Raw genomic sequence first — 22119 nt, 5'->3', positions numbered from 1 at the left:
AAAGTGCAAATGTACGGGGGGGGGGGGCAAGGATAATTAATTTCCCTTGGTACATGAGGTTAGCGTGGTGCAAAAGTAGCAAAAAGTGGGGGGGGGGGGCAACTGCACTCTCTCGGCCCCGCCCCTAATTGCTGCCACTGCTGACACCTGTACAGGAGTACGAACCAAGTTTCGCAAAAAGTGCCATCGTAAATACTTTGGAACTTTGTGTGACTGGTGGTTGTTCTACATTATACTTTTTTCGGGGTGCTCCCCTATGGCGCAGTGGTAGTGTCGTCGCCTTGTAATCAAAGGGTACCAGGTTCGATACCCGGTGGAAGCACATGATGGTTCAGATCCCACTTTAAACTATAGGTCCAGTCCCGATTAGCCTTATTGTGCATAAATTGACCAAATAAATGAATCAATCAATCAAACAGATTTTCTCTCTGGTGTAATTTTGCCAATTCAATATCCGAATTAGTTGCTCAAGATCCCCCCCCCCCCTGAACACTAAGGCACGATGGTCCATAAAATGGAACATGAAATCAGAATTTGCATTATAAAAGGTTTTTGAATATTGTCATCTCTTTCAACAAATCGTCGTTCGCTAGTGTTGTTGCTAGTTATCTTGTTCTCAGACCGCATTGATAGTAATACGATACAAAATATAATTGTTAGCTTGTATTTTCACACGGGTGCAAATAACAGGCAATGCTATTTACACATTTCAACAAACAAACAACGTAAAAATGAAACCGACAGAAGATTTACGATTTCAAGACCAGAAAGGTGACATAAAATGAACAAGACACACAAACCTATTTCAAGACCATCGAAACAAATTTAGAAAATATGTGGTAGTTGGTTTGACATAATAATGACACTAATTTGAGAAGTTACAAAATCTTAGGTGCAGTGGCTTAGCAACATATCGCGAGGTCCTGGGCGAGATTTGAATGCAAGGCCCCATCGTTCTTTAAGTTTGAAATATCAATGTAAATCGATACACAGTCATCAAGGAAACGTCAGCAAATTATCATATTTATATAATAGCCTACAATAATAATTAATTTCTGACGAAAATTATATTTAATAGTACGCGACAGAGAAATTTACACTTGGCAGAGCTACAGTAACACGCTGCTGGAATTTTCATTAACCAAAGTAGTAGTAATAGTACGTTTTTTAAGATGTTCTTTAGGCAGTAAGATAACTGAAATATCCTTAAGTGTGCTAATTTTTTTTTTAAAAAAAATCAGAAATACAAAGTAAGAATCTTGAAATATAACCTATATATTATTTAAGGAGTCGTTCTTTGTTTCCTCATTTCGAAGTTTGTAGGATGTAAATGTCACAAACCATGGCTTAAGTAGAAAATATCGAAAGACGCACATAAAATGTCAGTGCTTGATAGAGCGGGGGAAGGGAGTGCGCTAAATCACAATCCTGTCTAGGGGCCCAATGTATCTACCTACAAGCTCTTCTACACAATCGGTTTCAACATCAGCAAATCTTAAAACGATAGTCATTTGCACAATAAATGTGAAATGTTTGGTGTAATCAACTGATACAGCTAATTTGACTTTTTTTTAAATTAGCAATTTTGACTTTTCTTTAATTAGCAATTTTGACTTTGTTGCACATAAATTGTACCAGTTAACTTTGAATTTTAGGACTTAGATGATAATAATAACTGTGAATCTCATTTTGTTGTTACGTCTTAATGTTCTTGTAATATTAAATATTTGACGCAGTGGCGTAATAAAATCGTAAAGTACGCGTCCGCAAGAAATAAACTTGGGTCCCTCAAGTACAGTCAGCTTCTTCCAGGAAATTTACGTAATTACTTAGAATGGCTGGTTGTGGCTGCACTTACATTAATAACTATACAAATCGATGCTCTAACTCTGAATTTTCACATATTACAACATATCTTTCTTTGACATTTATGTATTCAAAAGAAGAAAATACAAATACTTACTTATCCCTTCCCCCAAACAGAAGGCGGTACAGGATACAGAGAACACTGGAAGTTAGTGTAGAGCTATCAAGGAGAAGAAACTTTCCTAAAGCACTTGATTTCAGATTTAAGCACATTCCTGAAACATAGAACTTGATCAGGAAATTCGGAAGATAAATCATCTTCGTGCCCGTTACAGAGGGCAGGCAATAGCTGCGTCTGAAGTTGTAGGAACGAAGGAAGAACTGCTAATATTATCCATACCTTTCTTGAGTTTAAAATACCAGAAGCATTTAAATGCCCCATACTTTGCTCCGTGGCAGTTTGAGGTGCTTTACCATTAACATATTAAAATCGGGTAGACTATGCAAGGTCACGACACAGAAGAAAAATGGATAAAATTGTCCAAGCAATTTTTGCGTTGATGTTTCACATGAGAAATTAGAATTATTTTGACTTTTTCGGGGCCCCTTAGGCTTAGAGCTCCCGCCCGCCTCTGATTTGACGTATTCATTCAAATTATAACGTTAAACTAGAATATAAAGCCAGTTAAAAATGTCTTAATTTTATTGCCCACAAAAATTAGCCTTTTCTATCTTTCTCACTTCCATTTATTACGTTTTTCGTATCAACCTCATAGGACGCGAGGCCCCTATATGCGCGAGGCCCAGGTTGGTCGCCCACTTCGCTCACCCCTTGCTACGCCAATGATTCTACAACCTCAAGGCACCTGCGCCTAGCAGAAATTCAAATATTTCCATGCGTAGTGAAATATAATGGCCGTTGGCAACACTGACAGTAGTGCTCGCCGTCTACCTGCAAGAACTACATCGAGTCTCACGGGTCTTCTTAAGACCCGGGTAATAGAAAAACCTGGCAGGCATCGAAGCCTGTGCAACATTGTGACGTGAAGCTCGCTTGCGCGATGTCGAACACCTGGGCTTGATGTGCGTGTTGCATATTATTGTAGGCGCGCCTCCTCGCAGACGGGTTTTCTCCGGGTCTTGTGCAGGCCTCTGCTCTTGCATATCTCACATTTAGGCCAAGCGAGTGATAACCACCCAATAGATGGTTCAGGGTCTCTTGTTCGATCCCAACGCAGTATAACAATGCGTTACGAATCGAAAAAATAAATAATTGGATACATTCGACTTATTTCAGAACTGTAAAATTAATTTTAGTTGTATCTCAGTGAATTTTGTACTGAGCATCATAATATTGGATAGAAATTAAATATCCCCATAGAAGCAGATTTTAAATCTAACTCATGCGCCAGCCACCAAGTACGTAGCCCATCGGATCTACTATATAGGCTTTATACTTTCTGCTGAGAATCAATATTCAAATAGCAAATAATCTGATTTTACAACCCATAGTTTTTAGAAATCTATATATCTCAAACATCTTCATTTTTCGTTATACGTTTTAAATTCAAACCCTTCCTTGAGATGCCTATTCATTTTCTGCAAACTACAGCACCTCTGCTATATGTGTGTTTCAAAGTTATATTCCGGAAGAGCAGGTATTAAAAACTTCGTATCAAGTTGTTTCTTTGATTCTGAGAATAAGGCATATGTGGAAGGAAATATATAGTGCTACCAATGCAGTTTGTCTCATTTTTAAGGTTAAAGCTACGTTTCCTCGATGGATGATTTTCTGCATCTAACGGAAAACTGAGGCATCTGATTTTGCGTAGAATGTGACAAGTTGTTCTTGAAGGAGCAATTTTCAAAACTGTTATTTGTATTGTCTACTACCATATACAAAAATTAATGATTAATGTTGACTTTTAAAAAGTATAAAAAATATAAGTTTAAATGTTGTAATCTGCTGCAAAATCTCTGTTTGTGTGTGATTCGTTAAAGCATTCTAAACTATAGCATACATACTAAATATTAAACAATAGAAGGCATTTTCCTCTATGTTACTGGATAAACAAAACGAATATACGTATTTTCTAAAGTATACTTCTTGGAACTACAGGACGATTCATGTAAAACGTAGTCAAATCATTTTCATAAGAATATCAACAGAGAAAGTAACTCTGCAACATTAGAATTATTTTCAGGAACTCGCAATGTTTAAGGCTGTAAGTTAACTTTCGAAAGCTTGTCATAGTGAAAAAGAATCACTACTTACTATTTCTGATTTTTGGAAATGTGCTCCTAAATTAAAAAAAAATAATTGTGAATATACTTTACAAAATTATTTTTTAAAATTTGGTCCAGGCATAATTATCTCCAATTTCTCTCTGAAAGAGAGTACACAATGAACAAAGAACGATGTAATGAGTTCGTAACCAGAACTTCCTACTTGTTTCAGTGACAATCAGGGGCGACGATTAGGTGGGGGGGGGGGGCGGTTGTCCCCAGTTTTTGCCACTTTTGCCCCCTTATCTACCAAGGAAAGTAAACTGTCATTACCCCCCCCCCCTCAGACTTGGCACTTTGACCCCCAAGTATTGGAACCCTATCGCCACCACTAGTGACAATGTAACCTCACCCCTTGGTCGATTAGTTTGCTCTCCCTTCCCCCTTTCCACTTACTTTTACTGTCGATATCAGTGTCTTGTCTTCACATTGATACGTAATCTACATTTTAAGGATTGATGCAGTGAAACACATGTGGCCAGGAGACATGGAGACCATTGTTTCTCACCTGAACAACCTGCCAGCAGACAAGTACGGATTCGGAAACAATGAAAGGCCCTTCATCTTCCAGGAAGTAATCGACTTAGGTTCGTATGTATTTTGTTTAATGTGATACTAATGATACTATCAAATACAGCAGTAAAAAGTTTATGAACGGTCGGCAAGGCACTAGGCTAGCTCAATGTTGCAATGGAAAGAGTTCGTCAGAAGAGAATGAGTTTATATTTTAAGTTCACTTTAATTACAGATAGACTAATCGGGATTGAACTTAGCTACAAGTTATAGTGTGCCATCTTGATTACAAGACGCACGCCAGAAGAGAAAATTACGATAGTGGTTGCTGAGCGTGGTAAATAGCTGGTCGCTGAAGACGAACGTATTTAATTCTCGAGGAGGCATTCTGGAAGTTCCGCTCATAAGCGATCTGAAGCGAAGTGTACAGAACCGAATCTGGCGTATATGAGCTTCTTCAGGTTTGATTTTCTTTAATCAGTTTGCCGAAAATAGAGCGCACTATTTACATTACATTATTTCCTAAATAAAAAGAGAAGATCGCAGAAATGTTCTGCTCCCAATAAACTTCCTAAGCTCTCTTCGGTGCACACATTCTTTTGATTGACAGATTTGGTTTATTTTAATTAGCTTTTCTGACACTTTTGGCAAATCGCGAAGATGAGGATAAATGATGATGTGACACTCACAAAGAAGACTCATGTCCAGTCCGGGATTAAAACCCGGTCCCCCTGGCCTTGTGATTGTCTGATTACGTGCGTCGAGCGCACGTGTATTGAGCGCACGGTATTTGGAGCGCACACAGAAGATAAGCAGTTTATCGAGCGCACGTGAAGGTCACCCTAGCATATCTAAGGTTTAGGCAAGGAAGAGATTGAAATGTGTAAAGTGGGTTAATTCTTTGCAAAGTATTTGTAACACAGACTTTCGTGTCCGGTTGTAATTATCATTTTAATCAGTATCTGTGGAGGCAGATACAGCAACTAGGCTTAGCAAAGGAGTACAAACAAAACGAGAAGATTAGTAAAACATGTAGGATGTGTGCTGCTTTGGCGTTGATACCGACAGAAAAAGTCAACCAAGCCTGGCTCGGTATTATGGAGAGCGCGCCACAGGATCTAAAATTAACAATATTCCTGGACTATTTTGTGGAGCAGTGGTTGAACAATGAGAATATACCAATAAATGTATGGAATGTTTCCTGCCAAAGACACCTCCAGAAAATGAAAGAAGCGGAAGATATAAGCAGCGTATGCATGGGAAAATACATTAAAATCATGATGGAACGCATATCAATTGTCTCGTCTTGAACAGGAACACGGAAAACCTAGCTCGTTCTCGTATAGGTCTCGAAGCTTAGGACCCCATTTCGTCTCGAATTCGTAATAATAAATAAATAAGTTAAATAGATTTTAAAACGAAATAAAAGCATAGACTTTAGCACATTAAACAATACATGTAACCTATGTATGTGTAGAGAAAAGATACTCCAAAACACTAAAACTAGGAACCTTCGATGACAGATTACTCTGCCACCAATGCGGCTACAGAAATAATTCATAATCGCTTTAAGATTGTGTTTTATATTCTAGTTAGAAAATGGAAAAGTTATATTACTCACAGATTATTGGGAATAAAGCTGTAGATGAAATACGTTTATACCATAGAAATACAAACTTAATTAAAATAAAATTCACTTCCAAATTTTATGTATTTCTTTAATTAATTTTGAGATGAAGATTGAGACTGTGGATCTCTAAAATAAGGTTACATAAAGTATCCTTCGGCAAAACCTTAGAGTCGCACGATTTCTTAGCCAATATATCTAATCCTATACAATCGTTTTTAAAATTATATTTTTGATTATGCTACAAGATTTGTCCTAATGTTAGTGAAAATTGTTTTTTTATTAGCATACAATGCTACTTGAACATTATCCATTGCATTTGCTTCTGCTACTTATACTTCTTATAACACTACTTTTCCAGAGAGTACATTTCTCGGTTTCAGTTGAACAATTTCATTTTGCTCTTGGGGATCGAAAAATCGATGATTTTTACTGAATACACAGCGGTCTCACTAACTACTTCACCTGAACACGAAGAAGTGGCGCTGTGTCGAAACCTTGTGTTAGAATCAATAACAAGTAAAAGCATTATGCAATGGATATTGTCCAATTAACATTGCTTGCTAGATTCCTGGATGTTCTCTTTCGAAACACAATCAGCATGACGTCAGACAAACTTGAAGCTTTTGTCGCAATATGTTCACTCATGCAGAAACACACGCATACAAATGAAAATAGAAGTATTGCTCAATTGTATTCTCCTTCTGCAGGTGGCGAGCCTATCAAAGCGAGCGACTACACTTCAATTGGGCGGGTAACCGAGTTCAAATATGGAGCAAAGTTAGGGGAAGCTTTCCGGGGCCACAACCAACTCAGATGGTTTTCCAACTTTGGTGAGTAAGCAAGATCTACATGTAACTAGAGTAAGTTTGAAAATGTTGGAAAACTTTTAAATTCTGACACTTGAATTGCACACATTTAGAATATGGAAGTGGATTGATTCAATATTGCTGTGACATCTGTCAATAACTTTCATCAAAACAGCGCCTTATGCACAAATAAATTCTTAATTTAACATTGCCCGAAAAATCTTATCGTGGATAACTATTTTCTGTGGACACTTAGTCGCTGTTCAAATTTATCTTATAATGATACATCTATCCATCAATTATGGAACTACTCATACAAAAACCAAATGAAAAGTGTTAACCCGCAATCGGTCAGTTTCAATTAAGTGTCATTTTAACAGTATTTGAAATATTGTCCTGTCATGCTCTCTAGCTCCCGTTAAGAGTGTCAAGAGTGACTTGATCACATTGTAATGAGATGGCTTAACTTATCTAAATATGTTGTCTGGTCTACAGAACAGTTCGCCTGTTATCTTTAATACATATTTATTTAATGCTTTCACACTCATCCAATGCTGCCTTCTTCACTCATATTTTACTGATAAACGCTATATTGTAGCAGTTTCAAAAACCTGCAGAACATAACATACTAAGACAAGCTATTTCCAAAACACATTTTCAAATGTGTTAAGTAACGCGACAAGTCAAAATCTATTCAGAAATCACCTCTTGATAAGTAAATTAGTGCAAAATTTCCAACTTTTGTAGCAGCTATTGAGTAAAAATTTATACGCCAACTAATAACGATCGTATACAGACGGAGCGAAATTATTACTACAAGTAATATCTTTTACCAAAAGTGGTTTTATATTTTTGTTACTTTTCAGTGTTCTTTCCATAAAGCTTCGTGTTTTAATTTCAGTACACTCTTCAGCAAAATATATCTAAAATTTTACCTTGATAGTGCTATCAAAGTAATATATTAATTTGTAGGTCACTTGGCCTACGGCTGTTTGTGACAGCATACATTGGAAACGATTTTGAAGGAAGTTTCTTTCCAGTCTTTCTCAAGCGACAAATACCTACCGATGTTGCGGCTTCATTGTGACGGTAGGCGCGCACTCGATTAATCGCCAGAACCTCGCCAATTTGCTCGGTGATGCAAAACGTTCCGATGGAAAGTAAAACATCGTGAAAAACATCTATTTATACGTGGTTTCATTTAGTCGTAGGAATTATTCCATGCATAACATGCATCATAGTTTATTAGAGGATAAAGGTTTTGAAAACGTGCATGTTATGCACACATAAATAGATATGGCACATTTTATTTTTAAGCCTAAAACACAAAAAATGTTAAATGTTTCGCGTTATATTTCGTTTTTAAAGCACGAAATATGTTGACATTCACGCAAAAGGCCACAACTAGCCTTTTATGTCAAATTTGCGTTATTTCCAGAATTTGAATTCACGAAAAATGTGTTGAAAACATATCCCTGCGCACGCTAAAACACTTTTTTTTTTTGCAACATTGAACTTTTTTCGGCGTTATCGAGTTAACGCTAACCAGCGTGAAAACAAGGTCCCTAGTAATAACAAATTCTACGAATAAGCATCTTTTCTTCTTTACACAAATATCTTATTTTCAATATCATTTTCAATGTCAAATTAATTCCAGAAAATTTGATTTAGGTCTACTATGAGAGAATTTGAATTTTGTTTTATTTATTCAGGGGAAGCCTGGTCCCTCATGCCATCCGGCGATGCGCTTGTGTTCATCGATAACCACGATAACCAAAGAGGCCATGGTGGAGGGGGTAGCAACATTTTAACACACAAGGAGCCGAAGCTGTATAAGGTAACATTTTCCATGTGAAAAACCTTAAGAAGTACTTTTGGATACTACACATTACTTTATTACACGTACACGCGTAGGTTTGCCAACTTTTAATACGAGTAATAAAATTCCGGGAAATTTTTTACAGCCTCTGGGAGATTCATTTCCTGAATATCAGTTTATTTTCTGTTGTGGTCTCGAGAAACAGAGAGAAACGCGTTTAGCTTTGTGCAATCAAGTTATAGTATTAAAATTCAATAAATTTTTGTTGCATTTCATAGTAAGATATTGAAATATTTTTTGTGGCTGGTATTTAGGTGTTCAACATCTCACACCTTTGTGCGGTGAAATGAAGATTCCATGGAAGTGTAGATAGGGCCTTTTCACAATAATACGAACACGTTGGAGGTAAGATGTTGGAGACAGAAAGGCCCTAACTTTTCATTAAATGGTTAAAGCATGTTTAAATTTGAGTTGATGAAATCATATTTTTGGTTACACTCGCTGCTACAATGTTTTATTACTTTTTATTACTTTTCACTACATTTATTTGCAATGTATTACAGGAATTATTATTGATTTGTTTAACAAAGAATTACATATTTAAGAGTACTTTAGAAAAACATTTTGTTTCTTACAGTAAACATATTAAGTTTTAACAAATGTTGTTCAATCTAAGGTATCTTCTTCATATGTTACGGGAAATTTATCCAGAATGACTGTCTGTTATAAGACATTAGTCTAAGTAACTTGTCTAAAATGCCTTTCTTCCTTTCTGCTGAAATTCCACGTGGATGCCTTCTTACCTCAGGAAGAGGAAAACCTCTTTTCATGACAGCGTTTTGTAAGAAATTGAGCTCCTGAAAATCAAGATCATAATCTGTTTTATATTTCATGTTCTTACCTCCACGCATGAACTTCATACTGACAATATCGCTTAAGAGAGGCCGTTGATTGGCGTGTTTGAGCTTATGCAGTGATGAGTAATCGATCCATTTGCAGAAGTGATCTGTTTCCATCACCTTAAATATAACTTTTCCTGAATTCGCCTCCTTAACAACATCGCGAAGTCGTTGAAATCATATATTTGTGCTTTTTTCTTCATTGACAATTCAACCTGGTGATAACCTATAACTAAACAAAACGAAATCAACATACTAATAACAATGTTATGAAGCTTTACAACGTGCATTTGAAACGTACTTAATCCCATTTTAACATATTGCGAACTAAATCTACATTATGAATCAAAATTCGGCAGATTCGGGAAATAAAGAAGTTTCTAGACTTGAAGAAACAATGCATTTGATTATGTTTTCTGCAGCTCTTGCATGGACGCTTTGGCGCAACAATCTGTTTAAACTTCCAATTTTACTCCATTCATTTACTTAATCAATGACTCAATCTTCACGATCTCGAAGCTTCTTTCTGTTTGCAAGAAGAGAATTTCCCCTCAGTGAACGCATCGAATCCAACTACTAGATGTTGTCCTGGTGGGTCTTTTTAAGGGAAAACTAGTAGTGGCACAAAGAGACCGGATGTTAGCTAATCCTGGAAAACACAGCACTATTCACAATCTGTCATATTTCAGACACAGCCTATTTAACTTCATTTACGACGAAGAATATTATACAGTTACTCACAATGTTGTTCGTACAGGGCAAACGTATCGACAGAGTCGTATTTGCTAAAGAGCATGTACATAAGGATCAGGAATTTTGTGACAACGTGATCTTGTCAGATTAAACCAAAATAAACCTTCACGGATCAGATGGTGTGATCAGAGTGTGGAAGAAGGCAAATACGCAGGACAATGTTGCCAATGCAACGCCTACGGTAAGGTATGGTGGAGGATCCATTATGATCTGGGCATGTATGCCGACTAAAGGAGTTGGGATAATGCAAGTCATTGGTGGAATCATGGACGAACATGTCTGTAATAATATCATGAAGAATAACGTGAAAAAAGTGCCCAGCAAATGGGGTTGTCACGTGTGTTCACGTTCCAGCAGGATAACAACAGCAAAACATACTGTTCAACTCAACAGGGACTGGTTGATTTTGAATGTGCAAAACCAGTTGAAAACACGAGTTGAAAGTTCACATTTGAATCCGATTGAGCATTCATGGACATTTTTTGAAGAAACGTGTCCATAAACATGAGTGCAAGTCAAAACAATATGTCAATAGGGTCGTAGCTTAATAGTAGGAGGGAATCAGACATTGGTTGCTTCTATGCACAGTAGATGCCAAGCAGTTATTAAGGACAAGGATTATGCAACTGGCTATTAAATGGTCTAATTTTGTAACATTTATATATTTGTTTTTCTGTTTTCATTGCAACTGTACGAACAGAAATGTGACATGAAAAAGAAAATGTATGATTTTTTCGTTATGAATAAAGTTTGTGGAGGAACGAGCGGTTGTAAATAAATACCCATATGTGTTAGAACTACATGTAGGGAGAATACCGAATGCACTAAGGTTTATTGTAACTTTTGCTTTCCTTTACTTCTCACACTTCATCTGTACGAACAACATTGTGAGTAACTGTATTAGCATTTCCAGAGTACGAGATATGGTTATTCTCTAAGCAGTGGTTGTCAAACTTTGTTCTCATTGTACTCTTTAGTCGTACCTAAACGTCTAATGTAATGGGCAGTGGCGGAGATTGTGTTCCAAAACTGGGAGGGCAAGGTGTCAAAACCTTGGTATATAAGGTTTAGCAGCATAATGCGGGGCAAACGTGGCAAAAAGCGGGGTGAGGCAGCTGACCCCTACCCCCACCCCTAATCGTCGAAACTGGGTTTGGGGATTTTTTTTGCTGCCTAATTAGTGAGACGCTTTTGATATATTGGAGGCTTCTATCTGTAATAGAGCCAAATGGCATTCGGGCTGATGGTAAACAAATAAACATTAGAATGCTACGTTTATTATTTTATTGGGTGTTTCTACCTTTAAAATCGTTATGATTAGTTACAAAAATAAAAATGTAAAAGACATGCTAAGAAGTACATAAGAAACATTAATTTTCATGTATTTATCCAGAGTTATTGAAATAAGTAAATAACAAAAATAAATTTGTAAACAAACTGTTAAGCACAATTTTGGAATTTTTATTGAAAATCCTCAGAGTATCTAGTGGGAAGGGTGTGCCGGCATAGCCTGACACAGTTTCTTGATATTTGGTTGTGCACTTGAAACTTTCAAGCAGGGAATCGGCTCCAAATTTAGTCTATTTCTACTTGCTTTTTAGGTACACCATGGATAAAAAACAGCTCTGACGTAAGTATGTAGTCCTGTGAGTATTCTCGACATTTCTCTTGAGAGCTGATTGCGTACCCCCCTTCAAGTCGTTCATATACCCCTGGTGGTACGCGTACCATAGTTTTAGAACCACTGCTCTAAATATTTCGAGCCATCGTCTGTAACCAACACGAAAGCGAAGACCATGTCAAATAATAGTAGATATATAGTTTTAAACGTTTGGCTTCCAATAAGATTAATAAAACAAGTTATTGTTCAAAACTGCCCAATATCTGTTCAAATGTCCCCCATGCATGGGACAGATTTGAATAAATTTCCGATGTTTTTAAAATGCATTTAACTTGTAAAATAACTTCGATCTGTTTGTGCAAAAATGTTCACATGTACTGTACTAGAAGGCTGCTGCTTACGTTTATTTTTCTATTAAAATGTAATAAAACAATCTTGACCATCAAAGAAATCAATTAGATTTTTAGAGTGTTCAAATGTGCCCGTCTACTTTATAATGTAAGGTACCTGAAACCAATATGGCCTAGTACCCAATATGGCCTATTTGCTGTTTCCAAGTATTTACAAGATTAATTCAACAGATGACGTTAGTATGTATGATTAAACCTGCTGGCCGTACCTACAGTGCAATAATTTGAAAACAAACAAGCGAAATAGCTGGACCACGTGATTGTGTTTTACGTGAGCTAATATTGCATATGCAAGTTATTACTTACTTCACTTTCCAAGTGATAGGTGTCTATATCTCTAGTCGCCCGACCCTGTGGCCGAGTGGTTAGCACATCGCGCTGCGACGCCAAGGGTCCCGGGTTAGAATCCCGGTCGGGCTTGGTTGTTTGTGAATGTCCATTCATCAATTTCATCATTTCATCACTCATCCCCATCTTCGCAAATTAGCCAAGAGGCACAAAACGCGAAGTAAAATAAACTAAATCAATCAATCAATCAATCAATCTATATCTCTAGTCCATATTATGATAGCTCATAATTTATAAAGTACAACTATGTACTTAGTTTAGACTTTAATCTAATATCCTGTTTATAACGAAGGAAAAATAACACTATGGTATACTTAATATGGCCCACATAGGAATATATCGTGAAAGACGCGCAAATGTGACATTTGTTACTTTTATGTCCACGTAGAATGTGTAGAAGTCACCAACGATGATATAGGACGTTTCATTTGTCCAGACTGTGATGTGTAATCCATGGTCTTCTGGTGACAAGTTTTGACACACCACATCCTTGTTTACTGCTTTGTAAACGATGTTATTTCTTTGCGTAATCACATTATATCGTTATGTAAATAAAACGTAAGTGTATGAATATATTTATCTACTTATGAAAATAACATTTCGGTACTTTCTTTACAATTTCTGTTGCATTTTTTGATGTGAAAGAACAAAATAGATTAGCAGCCGTATTGGGTAAATATGTACCCAATATGGCCTAAACGTTAGTTTTTAACAAAATCTTCCGTGTGTGCCGGGCTCCGTGGCGGAGTGGTTAGCATAGAGCGGTAGGACGCCAGCGATCCCGGGTTTGAATCCTTGCCTGGGCATGGGTGCTTGTGAGTGTCCCTTCATCGATTTAATAGTATCATTCGCATCTTTGCGATTAGCCAAAACTGGCACAAAAGCGAAGTAAAATATATCAATTCAATCAATTCAATTCAATCTTCCCTGTGATCATGTTATTATTTGGAACTACACTGCTCGTCAAGTCAACCTTGCAGCAGGTTTTATGTATCAATCCGCGCGAGAACTGAGCTCAGAATCTTCCGTGCCAGTCTTTCCTCAACCGCCGAACTGCTTACATCGCAGACACTGAGAAAATCCACAGTATTGCCAACCGCACAACACATCAAAACCCGCATGCATGTCAAGTGGAATGTATTTTTGCTTCTCTTTGTCTCCTGAAACATAAAATTTTAAAAGTACTTTCTGCGCATAGATTATTTAATAAATGTGTCATTACTTAATATAAATGCGAAATATCTTCGAAACATGAGAGCGTGTGTGTATATTTCGAGCACGCAAAAATAAAAATGAACAAAGATAAAAGTAAACAACGATAGGCCCTCTTGAATTTAATGACAATTTTTTTTTTTTTTTTGGTTTAGAAAGAAATACATTTATGAAAAACGTGGTTGCTTCGTCCGCAATACATCCGTTCCTGTAAGACACACGCAATTCAAGTTATACCACCAAAAAAGCATCATTTGTTATTGGTGATATATACAATCAGGTGCATTGTCTGTCGCTATTACTCTGGTTTCAATTTATGAATCACTTCACTAAACCAGGATTCAAATCTTGGTCTGTCCATTTCTTGCGGATAATCACCCTTCCCTTTCTTTGCGCGGAACAGTAAATATGCACCTTCAACAAAGCTTTCATTGCCGCCAGTGGGTGAAACAATAAGCCTCCCCCTTCCCCTCATCGTTGGTTTCTTCAGCCCTGGCGTGGTTTTGCATGCTGGTATCCTTCCATGTTTTATTCCCCCTTCCCCCACCCACCGAGTTGAAGGACGTCTCGTCCAAATAATAAACATGTTTCTTCTCACTGCGATATCTTTTTATACCGCGGAGATTCTTTTGTCGTCAAAAAACAAACAATCGTTTCCTCTTGCTAAACTCAAACAGCAAATCATTCAACACCCGTGATACAATTCGTGCGCACATTGACGGCAAATCACCTCACGCCCTGTTTTACTTTGATCTTGTTGCCGCAAGGAGGATTATGCATTCAAAACAACTTGCTTGTCTTTGAAGAAAATTTCCCTTCGGACGAAGTCCAAAATAACATTCGGGTAAAACCGCGCGCTGAACAGTAGATTCAGCCATTCTCGCCGCTCTACAATAAACATAGGGTTAAAATAGTGGGATGTGCAACACTGGTATCGCCGATTTCACGCGTTCTGCAACGCATTCAGTCTCGCTCGACTCGCTCTAAAGTTTCAGTGTCTCTTCAACGCACTACACATTGCAGTTGGCGAATCTACGGTTCCAAGTTCGTCTGCACAGTGATTGCAACCAATTAAGTCCATACCTGCTAATGGATGTACTATTTTGTCTGTATATTACAAATTAAATAACTGTTTTCTTGCAAGTATGCAGTTGTGTCGGAATAGAACCCGTCTCAGTGGAACTATGTTCTTGCGCGCACGTTTGGAACTACATATGCGAAAACCTGCTGCAAGGTTGACTTGACGAGCAGCTTAGCTCTAATTTTCAGTAAAGTCCTGAAACCTCTTTTGAATCTTGCCATTAGTTTTACCTTCCTGACTTTGTACACGATTAGAAACAATAACAAACCTTAGGTAGGCCATATTGGATTCAGGTACCTTAAACAAACAGATACACATGCTATAAATATGTTACATATATCTAGGGCTAATATGTACGCGGATAATTTTCGGACACCCTGTGCAATTTCTCTGACCCTTAGAAATATTTCCGTACAACTGTTTGTAACGATTGAAAATTTTTTGGCAAATCTTTTTAATATTTAATAGCCCTCGTATAAATTCATTTGGAGTTTTAATCTTTTGAATGTACATTTTTATCTTTTATCTTTGTTAACATTGTAACGCAGTTTCGGCCCAACGAGAAAGAACGCAAAGCAAGTAGAAGCTTGCGTTGTTTTTCTTCCTTAACAACAATGAGTTCTTTTCGTTCGGCGCTGCGTGGGTTTGTAAATAAGTTTAGCTTGCATTGTGTTTCTGGATATGTCTTTTGGAAAGGGTAATTGTTAGATGCTAAAAATAACTTTTCAGTTTGTCGAAATCTTTTGTTGAGAAATAGGATTGCGCAATCTCGTAAGTATAAATATCAGCGTTCTCGCTGCCAGATTCATTCAGGGGGTGCTCGTTCGGCGGCGCAGATCGTATGCGCAGTTGTCCGTGGATGCATGACGTCATCATCGAAACACTCGGCACGGAAAAGGCTGGTTCCTTATGCAAATATTGAGAAATTTGACAACGAATATCTTCTAAAATATAGTAGCAAGGGAAAAGTTACAACTTTTACTGTTAAGATTCATCCTTTCTAATTAATTTATCACAAAGTTTATTCAAATGTGTAAAATGGTTTTCAAGAAATCGTGTTACGAAGGAACCCCTGTTTTGTTCTCTCCAGGCTTCCAATGTAAGGGAGTTTTAACTTAAGCGCGTTGGATTTCTTTTTGCTCTATGTTTTGAAATAAGATTATTTTGTTCTTGTCAACTGAAATCATGCCTAAATGCTATGGGAAGCTGTGAAAACTATTATCAGAAAACTAACGGAAGAAATCTAAAATATCACAGCTTGATTGATATAAAAAAATGCGAGATTGCCCATTTTTGTGGAAAAGTTATTGAGCGAGATCTAAAAGCAGAACTTTATAATATTGTATGTAAATGTAAGGGTGTAATAAACGTGACTGCTTCCCAGGCACGTATCCAAGAAGGGGGGGGGGGTTAGGGGGCTCAAGCCCCCCCCGAAAGTTTTCGGTTTACACTAGATAAAATGAGATTTTTTGTTTCTTGTTGTGTCAAATAAAATAACGTGACGTAAATTTAAGGAGAGAAATAATTATCGAGGAAAGACGGAGAATATTCTATAACCCTGTTATTTGTGACAGCTCGTATCCAAGGTGGGAATCAGGGGGCTCAAGCCCCCCTTCAGAAAATTTTCAGTTTACGCTAGATAAAATTAGGTTTTTGGCTTTTTGAATAATATGGTGATAATTTGAGAGAGATAATTATCTAGGCAAGACGAAGAATGTTCTATAAGCCTGTTATTGTTATTAGCGCGTATTCAAGGTAGGGATCAGGTGGTTCGAGCCCCCCCCCCCACTCCGCAAGGATATTTTTTTCAGTTTACACTGATAAAATTAGGTTTTTGACTTCTTGAATAATGTGACGATAATTTAAGGAGAGGAATAATTATCGAGACAAGACGGAGAATGTTCTATAATCCTGTTATTGTTAATAGTGCGTATCCAAGGTGCGCATTAGGTGTCTCGAGCCCCCTCCCCCAGGAAATTTTTCAGTTTCCACGAGATAAAATTAGGTTTTTGTCTTCTTCAATAATGTGACGATAATTTAAGGAGATAAATAATTATCGAGGCAAGACTGAGAATGTTCTACGGACCCTGTTATTGTTTATAGCGCGTATCCAAGGTGGGGATCGTAACTCGTGGACTCCCCCACCAGGAAAGTTTTCATTTTACACTAGATAAAATTAGGTTTTTGTCTTCTTGAATAATGGGACGATAATTTTAGGAGAGAAATACTTATCAAGGCAAGACGGAGAATGTTCTATAACCCTGTTGTTGATAATATTGCACGTAAACTTTTCTTACGCTTTCGGTGTTGTCGTAGCGAACTTGAACACTATGTAGAAGAGACTTGTCAGCATTTGGAAGGTGCACAACAAAGGTAGCGCCGCAGGTAGGGCGATTCGGATTCATTGTAATTTTTTAATCTCTGGAAAGCGCGAGAGGGAAGGTTCTTTAAAAAGAGAAGGAGTCGAACTACTGGCAATATTTACGAATTGTTTTATCTGCGAAACGTTCTAGAATATAATGAATGAGGATATTAATACGCGGCTTCAATTTCCCGGTTGATCTGTACAACAGAATAGGTGGAGACTTCAGAGGTAAGTGTGAATTCATACAGTCGATTAGTGATCAGCCAGTGTCCATTGGTTGCTTTATAAGATCTAGTGATTCGAAAATGAAATGGACTAAATACCGTAAAGTAACGAAGTCTACCACTAGTTCCAGTTCGGTCCCAAAGCTAAAGACATTGACGACAGCGGAACTTCGAGTAGTGCTACGAGTAGTTCGGGTCGAAAGACTAAGAGATCGAAGGTCTCTCTCTCTAAAGTGAATATTTCGGCAGTATCTGGCTGGGCATTGGAGCGATTTATTAAAAAAGAAATAAGCTGGACAGATCAACTGAAAATCAAAGTTTTGAGTGATGATTTGGTTGTGCCAGGACCAAATTTTGTGTATGCAGCCCGAGAATTTCATGGCATAAAAAATACTTTTGTTTAAGGCTACTGGGTTCGACACACACTCAACAGACAATTTTGGACACTTGCGAGTGCTTAGGCATGAATATGAACAATTTGGTGGTTTTCGGCTTTTATAAGAGCTGCAAACATGGGAGGACAAGACACATTAGTGGTGTTCAGGCTCGAATGAGAGAGAAATATTCGTGAACTGTCTGACTCCAGTTCCCAGCACACAGTTTGAATCTTGTGTTGTCGAGTGGATTGTGTATTCCGTGCATGTGTAACACCTTCGTAAAAACACTTCTGGTACATAGATGTTTTGATGCCTGATGAGAAGAAATGGACAAACATACATACTGAGATGGTTCCGGCACACAATATTAATGCATGGAAACAGAGGAGTTGAGTGGTAGAAAATGTCCCGATTTAACGTTCAGATTAAAATGACAGCCTTAAACAGTGGCGACGATTTAGGAGATAGTTGCTCCCCATTCTTTTGCCTCCACACTATCACACTATGGCCTCTTAATGCTTGTCTCCTTGTCCACCCCCCCCCCCCCACATTTTGGAACCCAATTGCCACCACTGGCCTTAAACATACAATTGTGATACCCCTTTAAAAAATAGTGTTCAGCCGCCGCCCCGAAAGGATTTCCTGGATACGTGCCTGCTGCTTCCCGTAAAATATCACTGCACTCTCCACGTTCTTCTTCTTCTGTCTTTTCTTTGGCGCCGTCAATAGCTTCAACACGTTGTTTTTTTATATATATATTTGTCACATATTTGTTTTAATTAGTATTCTGCTCGTTCCGCCACCTGAACGCAGCAGCTACGACTCAAGGGGCAGTGTAGTTACACCGGAAGAAGGCTCGGAAATGTCAGGCTTCAGAAGTTAACTCATCCAAATTAAATTAAACAGGTATGTGCTCTCTCTAAATTTAAATCATAGTTCACAAACAATTTGATTAAAAGTTTTAAAAGTATCTGTTTTATTTAATAGCGTATTAATTGGTGCATTCTTCTCCAGCATAGCCATAGGCAGTGACCACACTACGGGGGGGGGGGGGGGCGGGAACGCCCCCCAATTCTCGTTCGACAATTTCTCTCTCTCCCTCTTATCTGCCCCCAGTAAAACGACAAAATAAATAAATGAATGAATGCTCTTTTAGCCAAAATATGCATTTTTGTGTCGTATGTAACGGAATAATACGTAAAAATGATTGCCCCGGGAAAATATGATTTACCCCTCCATCTTTACTATTCCGCTGTCACTAGCTACAACATATTTTGATTTCTATTGTTCCCACATATTTATTTTAATTTTAGTATTGTGAATCATATTCCACTGTGTTACCTCACGTAGCCAACCCCCCCCCCCGCACGCACACACACACGTACGACTTCAGTTGTAAGTTTTAGACTAAGCTTGCCAAATATCCACTTATAGCTTTGTATTCTTGAGCCATTAAAAAAAAAATCATTTCGCCCCTTCTTCTGGACTATTTCATAGGAATGTTTTCCCACTGGAAGCCCATTTGCAGATCGAGATCCGGGGCTATAGCCTTCCCAAGCCACCGTCCCCTCCAAATACTCTCTTGGCCTCATGAAAGACAAATATATGTATTTCTACGAAATATTAATTTGACTTGCCAGTTTCTCTTTTCGAACAGGAATACGTTTTAAATTTTAATAGCTTATAAATTTACACTTTGCGTAACCCTAAAAGTACATTTAGAGACTTCAAGGTCAACTCTCGATATTTCAGATATATTAATAATTTTCATCACAACGTCTCGCATTTTAAAACATAGATGCCAATTTCTGTTTATTTCCTTGTAATGCTGACCTCCGTGGCGAAGTGGTTAGCACAACGCTTTACGATGCCAAGTGCCCCCAGGTTCGAATCCCCGCCCGGGCATGGGTCTACTTTCCTTTCTTCAATTTCATCATATCATCACGCATCCTCATCTTTGCGATTAGCCATATGTGACAGATTAGCGAAGTAAAATAAACTAAGTCTATTAATCAATTATTTTTTTAAACTCTTTAATTCTTCTTTAGCATGCAACGTTTTTGTTAAAATTATATTACAATTTGTAAAATGACGAAATTCTAAAGGAGAACACGCAACTTTCTTTGTAGCGCATCGGTCAGAAAGTTTCAGGAATATGGATTTTCAAAATACATTTTTTCACATGTACTTTGCCCCCTTTTAAAAGTAGCGCGTTTTCAATTATTATTACTAATCATTAAAAGGATGCCTCAATACCATCTTGGAGGATGACAATTATTATTTTCCCCCTCCTAAAAGTAATTATATACTTTCGCTCTCTGAATCTCCCATATAAATGCTAGGGGCCGTCTGCTTCAGCCGAGCTCACTGCTTCTCCGGTGACGTCACGCGTTCGTGCAAGATCGGCAATCTTCGGATGGCTTTACCTAATCTCTATATTCCTTGAGATTCATTCAGTATAGCAGTAGATTCCGGAATCGTTAGGTGATTAAATCGCTTGTCGAGGTCCAGGGCTGGGAGAACACAGGCATTGTGAGGGGAGTGGCTGGTCAGCTCTCCCTTCTACAATGTCCTGAGTTTTCCGTAAGCCAACTTTCTGGATTTGTGCTGGTCAGCATGATCCTTAAAGGGGATTTTGGCAGGCTTGTAAATAATTTGATTTATACATAATTAATCTTAATAATTTAAAATTTTGTTTCATAAATTCTATCGAAGTTGGCACTGGTCAGTGTGACTCCGATATAAATTCAAGATATACATCCTTCTCGTCGAGTTAATTTTTATTCTAAATCATTCTGAATTCTCCTGGTCAGGAGGTTCATTTAAATAAATTTGTTTCTTTGATACTTAAATCCGAGAGCATACCTCTGGTCAGAGGATGTCTCTTAAATCTAATAACTTATATAGTTTTACGTCCGTTTCTAAAGTCTGAGTATCCGGAACGTTTAATGGGTTTTCTTATTTTGGTTTTATGTTAGATATAATTTTGAAACAGTTATAATAGGTGACCGGTCGAGTAAATGTTTTTATAGAAATTCGTTTTATGTAAAAGTCTATTGTTTTGCTTTTGCAATGTAAGTAGCCAAAGAGGGTAGACAGTGTCCCCTGTTATGTTATGGAATTCCAAGCGAACATTTGTAGTTTGTGGCCGAGAGATGGCTTTGGTAATTGGGTAGAGACAGGCTCCCCTTATCTTTAGTTATGAATGTTATTGGAGGTTGGCCCCGAAGAGGGTAGTATACCTCGAGAGTTCTAAAGAACATAATACTGAAGTGAAAATATGACAGAAGCACAAATAGATATTTACGGAAAGAAGTTTATGTAATTTTCTTTTGGTTTTGGTTAATGGAAATTGTCGATCATTACTGTTAATTTGTCACCTGTTTATTGAAACCAAGTTAAGCTGGGATATGGACGATATATATATATATATATATATATATATATATATATATATATATATATATATATATATATAAGAGAGAGCTCTCTGGATTGTATTTTATGAGAAAGCAAGTTTCAGTCTATGTTTTTCGGAAGTTATTTGAACAGAAATTAAATTTTGGCATTGTAAATTTTTCTCGATCTGAAGATTGTATACTTTCTTTTATCCTAACATATATATGGATTAGTAAATAAATTTATAATCGTTATTTGGTATTTCTTTGAAGTAAGTTTGCCTAATAAGTATAAATTAACTGACTTCCTTTTGGTTGGAGAGGTGTCCCGCCGTTACTGGTCAGTGAGGCGGAGGCCTTATCAATCCAAAGGACGCCAGAATTGATTATGCTGATTTCAATCGCGAATCGTATGCGTATCCTCACTGGTCAGTGGGATGCGGGTGCGATTGCGGTGGAGTTCAAGCATGAGAAAGGGCTAATATAATTTGAAGTCTTGGTTATGTAAGTGTAAATTTATCTTTTGATTATATTATTATCTTGAAACAGACCCTTACCCGAACTTTGGGAT

General features: G+C 37.5%; 2 protein-coding genes across 5 annotated transcripts in view; one reads left to right on the top strand and one right to left on the bottom strand.

Moving 5' to 3' along the window:
• gprs (speckle type BTB/POZ protein) overlaps positions 1-22119 on the bottom strand; it is a 352627-nt gene that overhangs the window by 307120 nt on the left and 23388 nt on the right. The gene's annotated exons all lie outside the window — the stretch shown is intronic.
• The window catches only part of LOC145986365 (alpha-amylase-like), a 307352-nt gene that overhangs the window by 275404 nt on the left and 9829 nt on the right, over positions 1-22119 (top strand). For all 4 annotated transcript variants that reach the window (XM_083120266.1, XM_083120264.1, XM_083120263.1 and 1 more), the window contains exons 6-8: positions 4546-4679; positions 6943-7065; positions 8754-8878. In XM_083120266.1, the coding sequence (XP_082976392.1) occupies positions 4546-4679; positions 6943-7065; positions 8754-8878 (382 nt within the window). The remainder of the gene's footprint in view (positions 1-4545; positions 4680-6942; positions 7066-8753; positions 8879-22119) is intronic.

The sequence above is a fragment of the Lepisma saccharinum genome, chromosome 4 (assembly GCF_977018435.1).
Source record: "Lepisma saccharinum chromosome 4, izLepSacc3.1, whole genome shotgun sequence".
In the NCBI taxonomy this organism is placed as follows: Eukaryota; Metazoa; Arthropoda; class Insecta; order Zygentoma; family Lepismatidae; genus Lepisma; species Lepisma saccharinum.
Note: the sequence above shows the minus strand (reverse complement) of the source record. Positions and strands in the feature narration are given on the sequence as shown.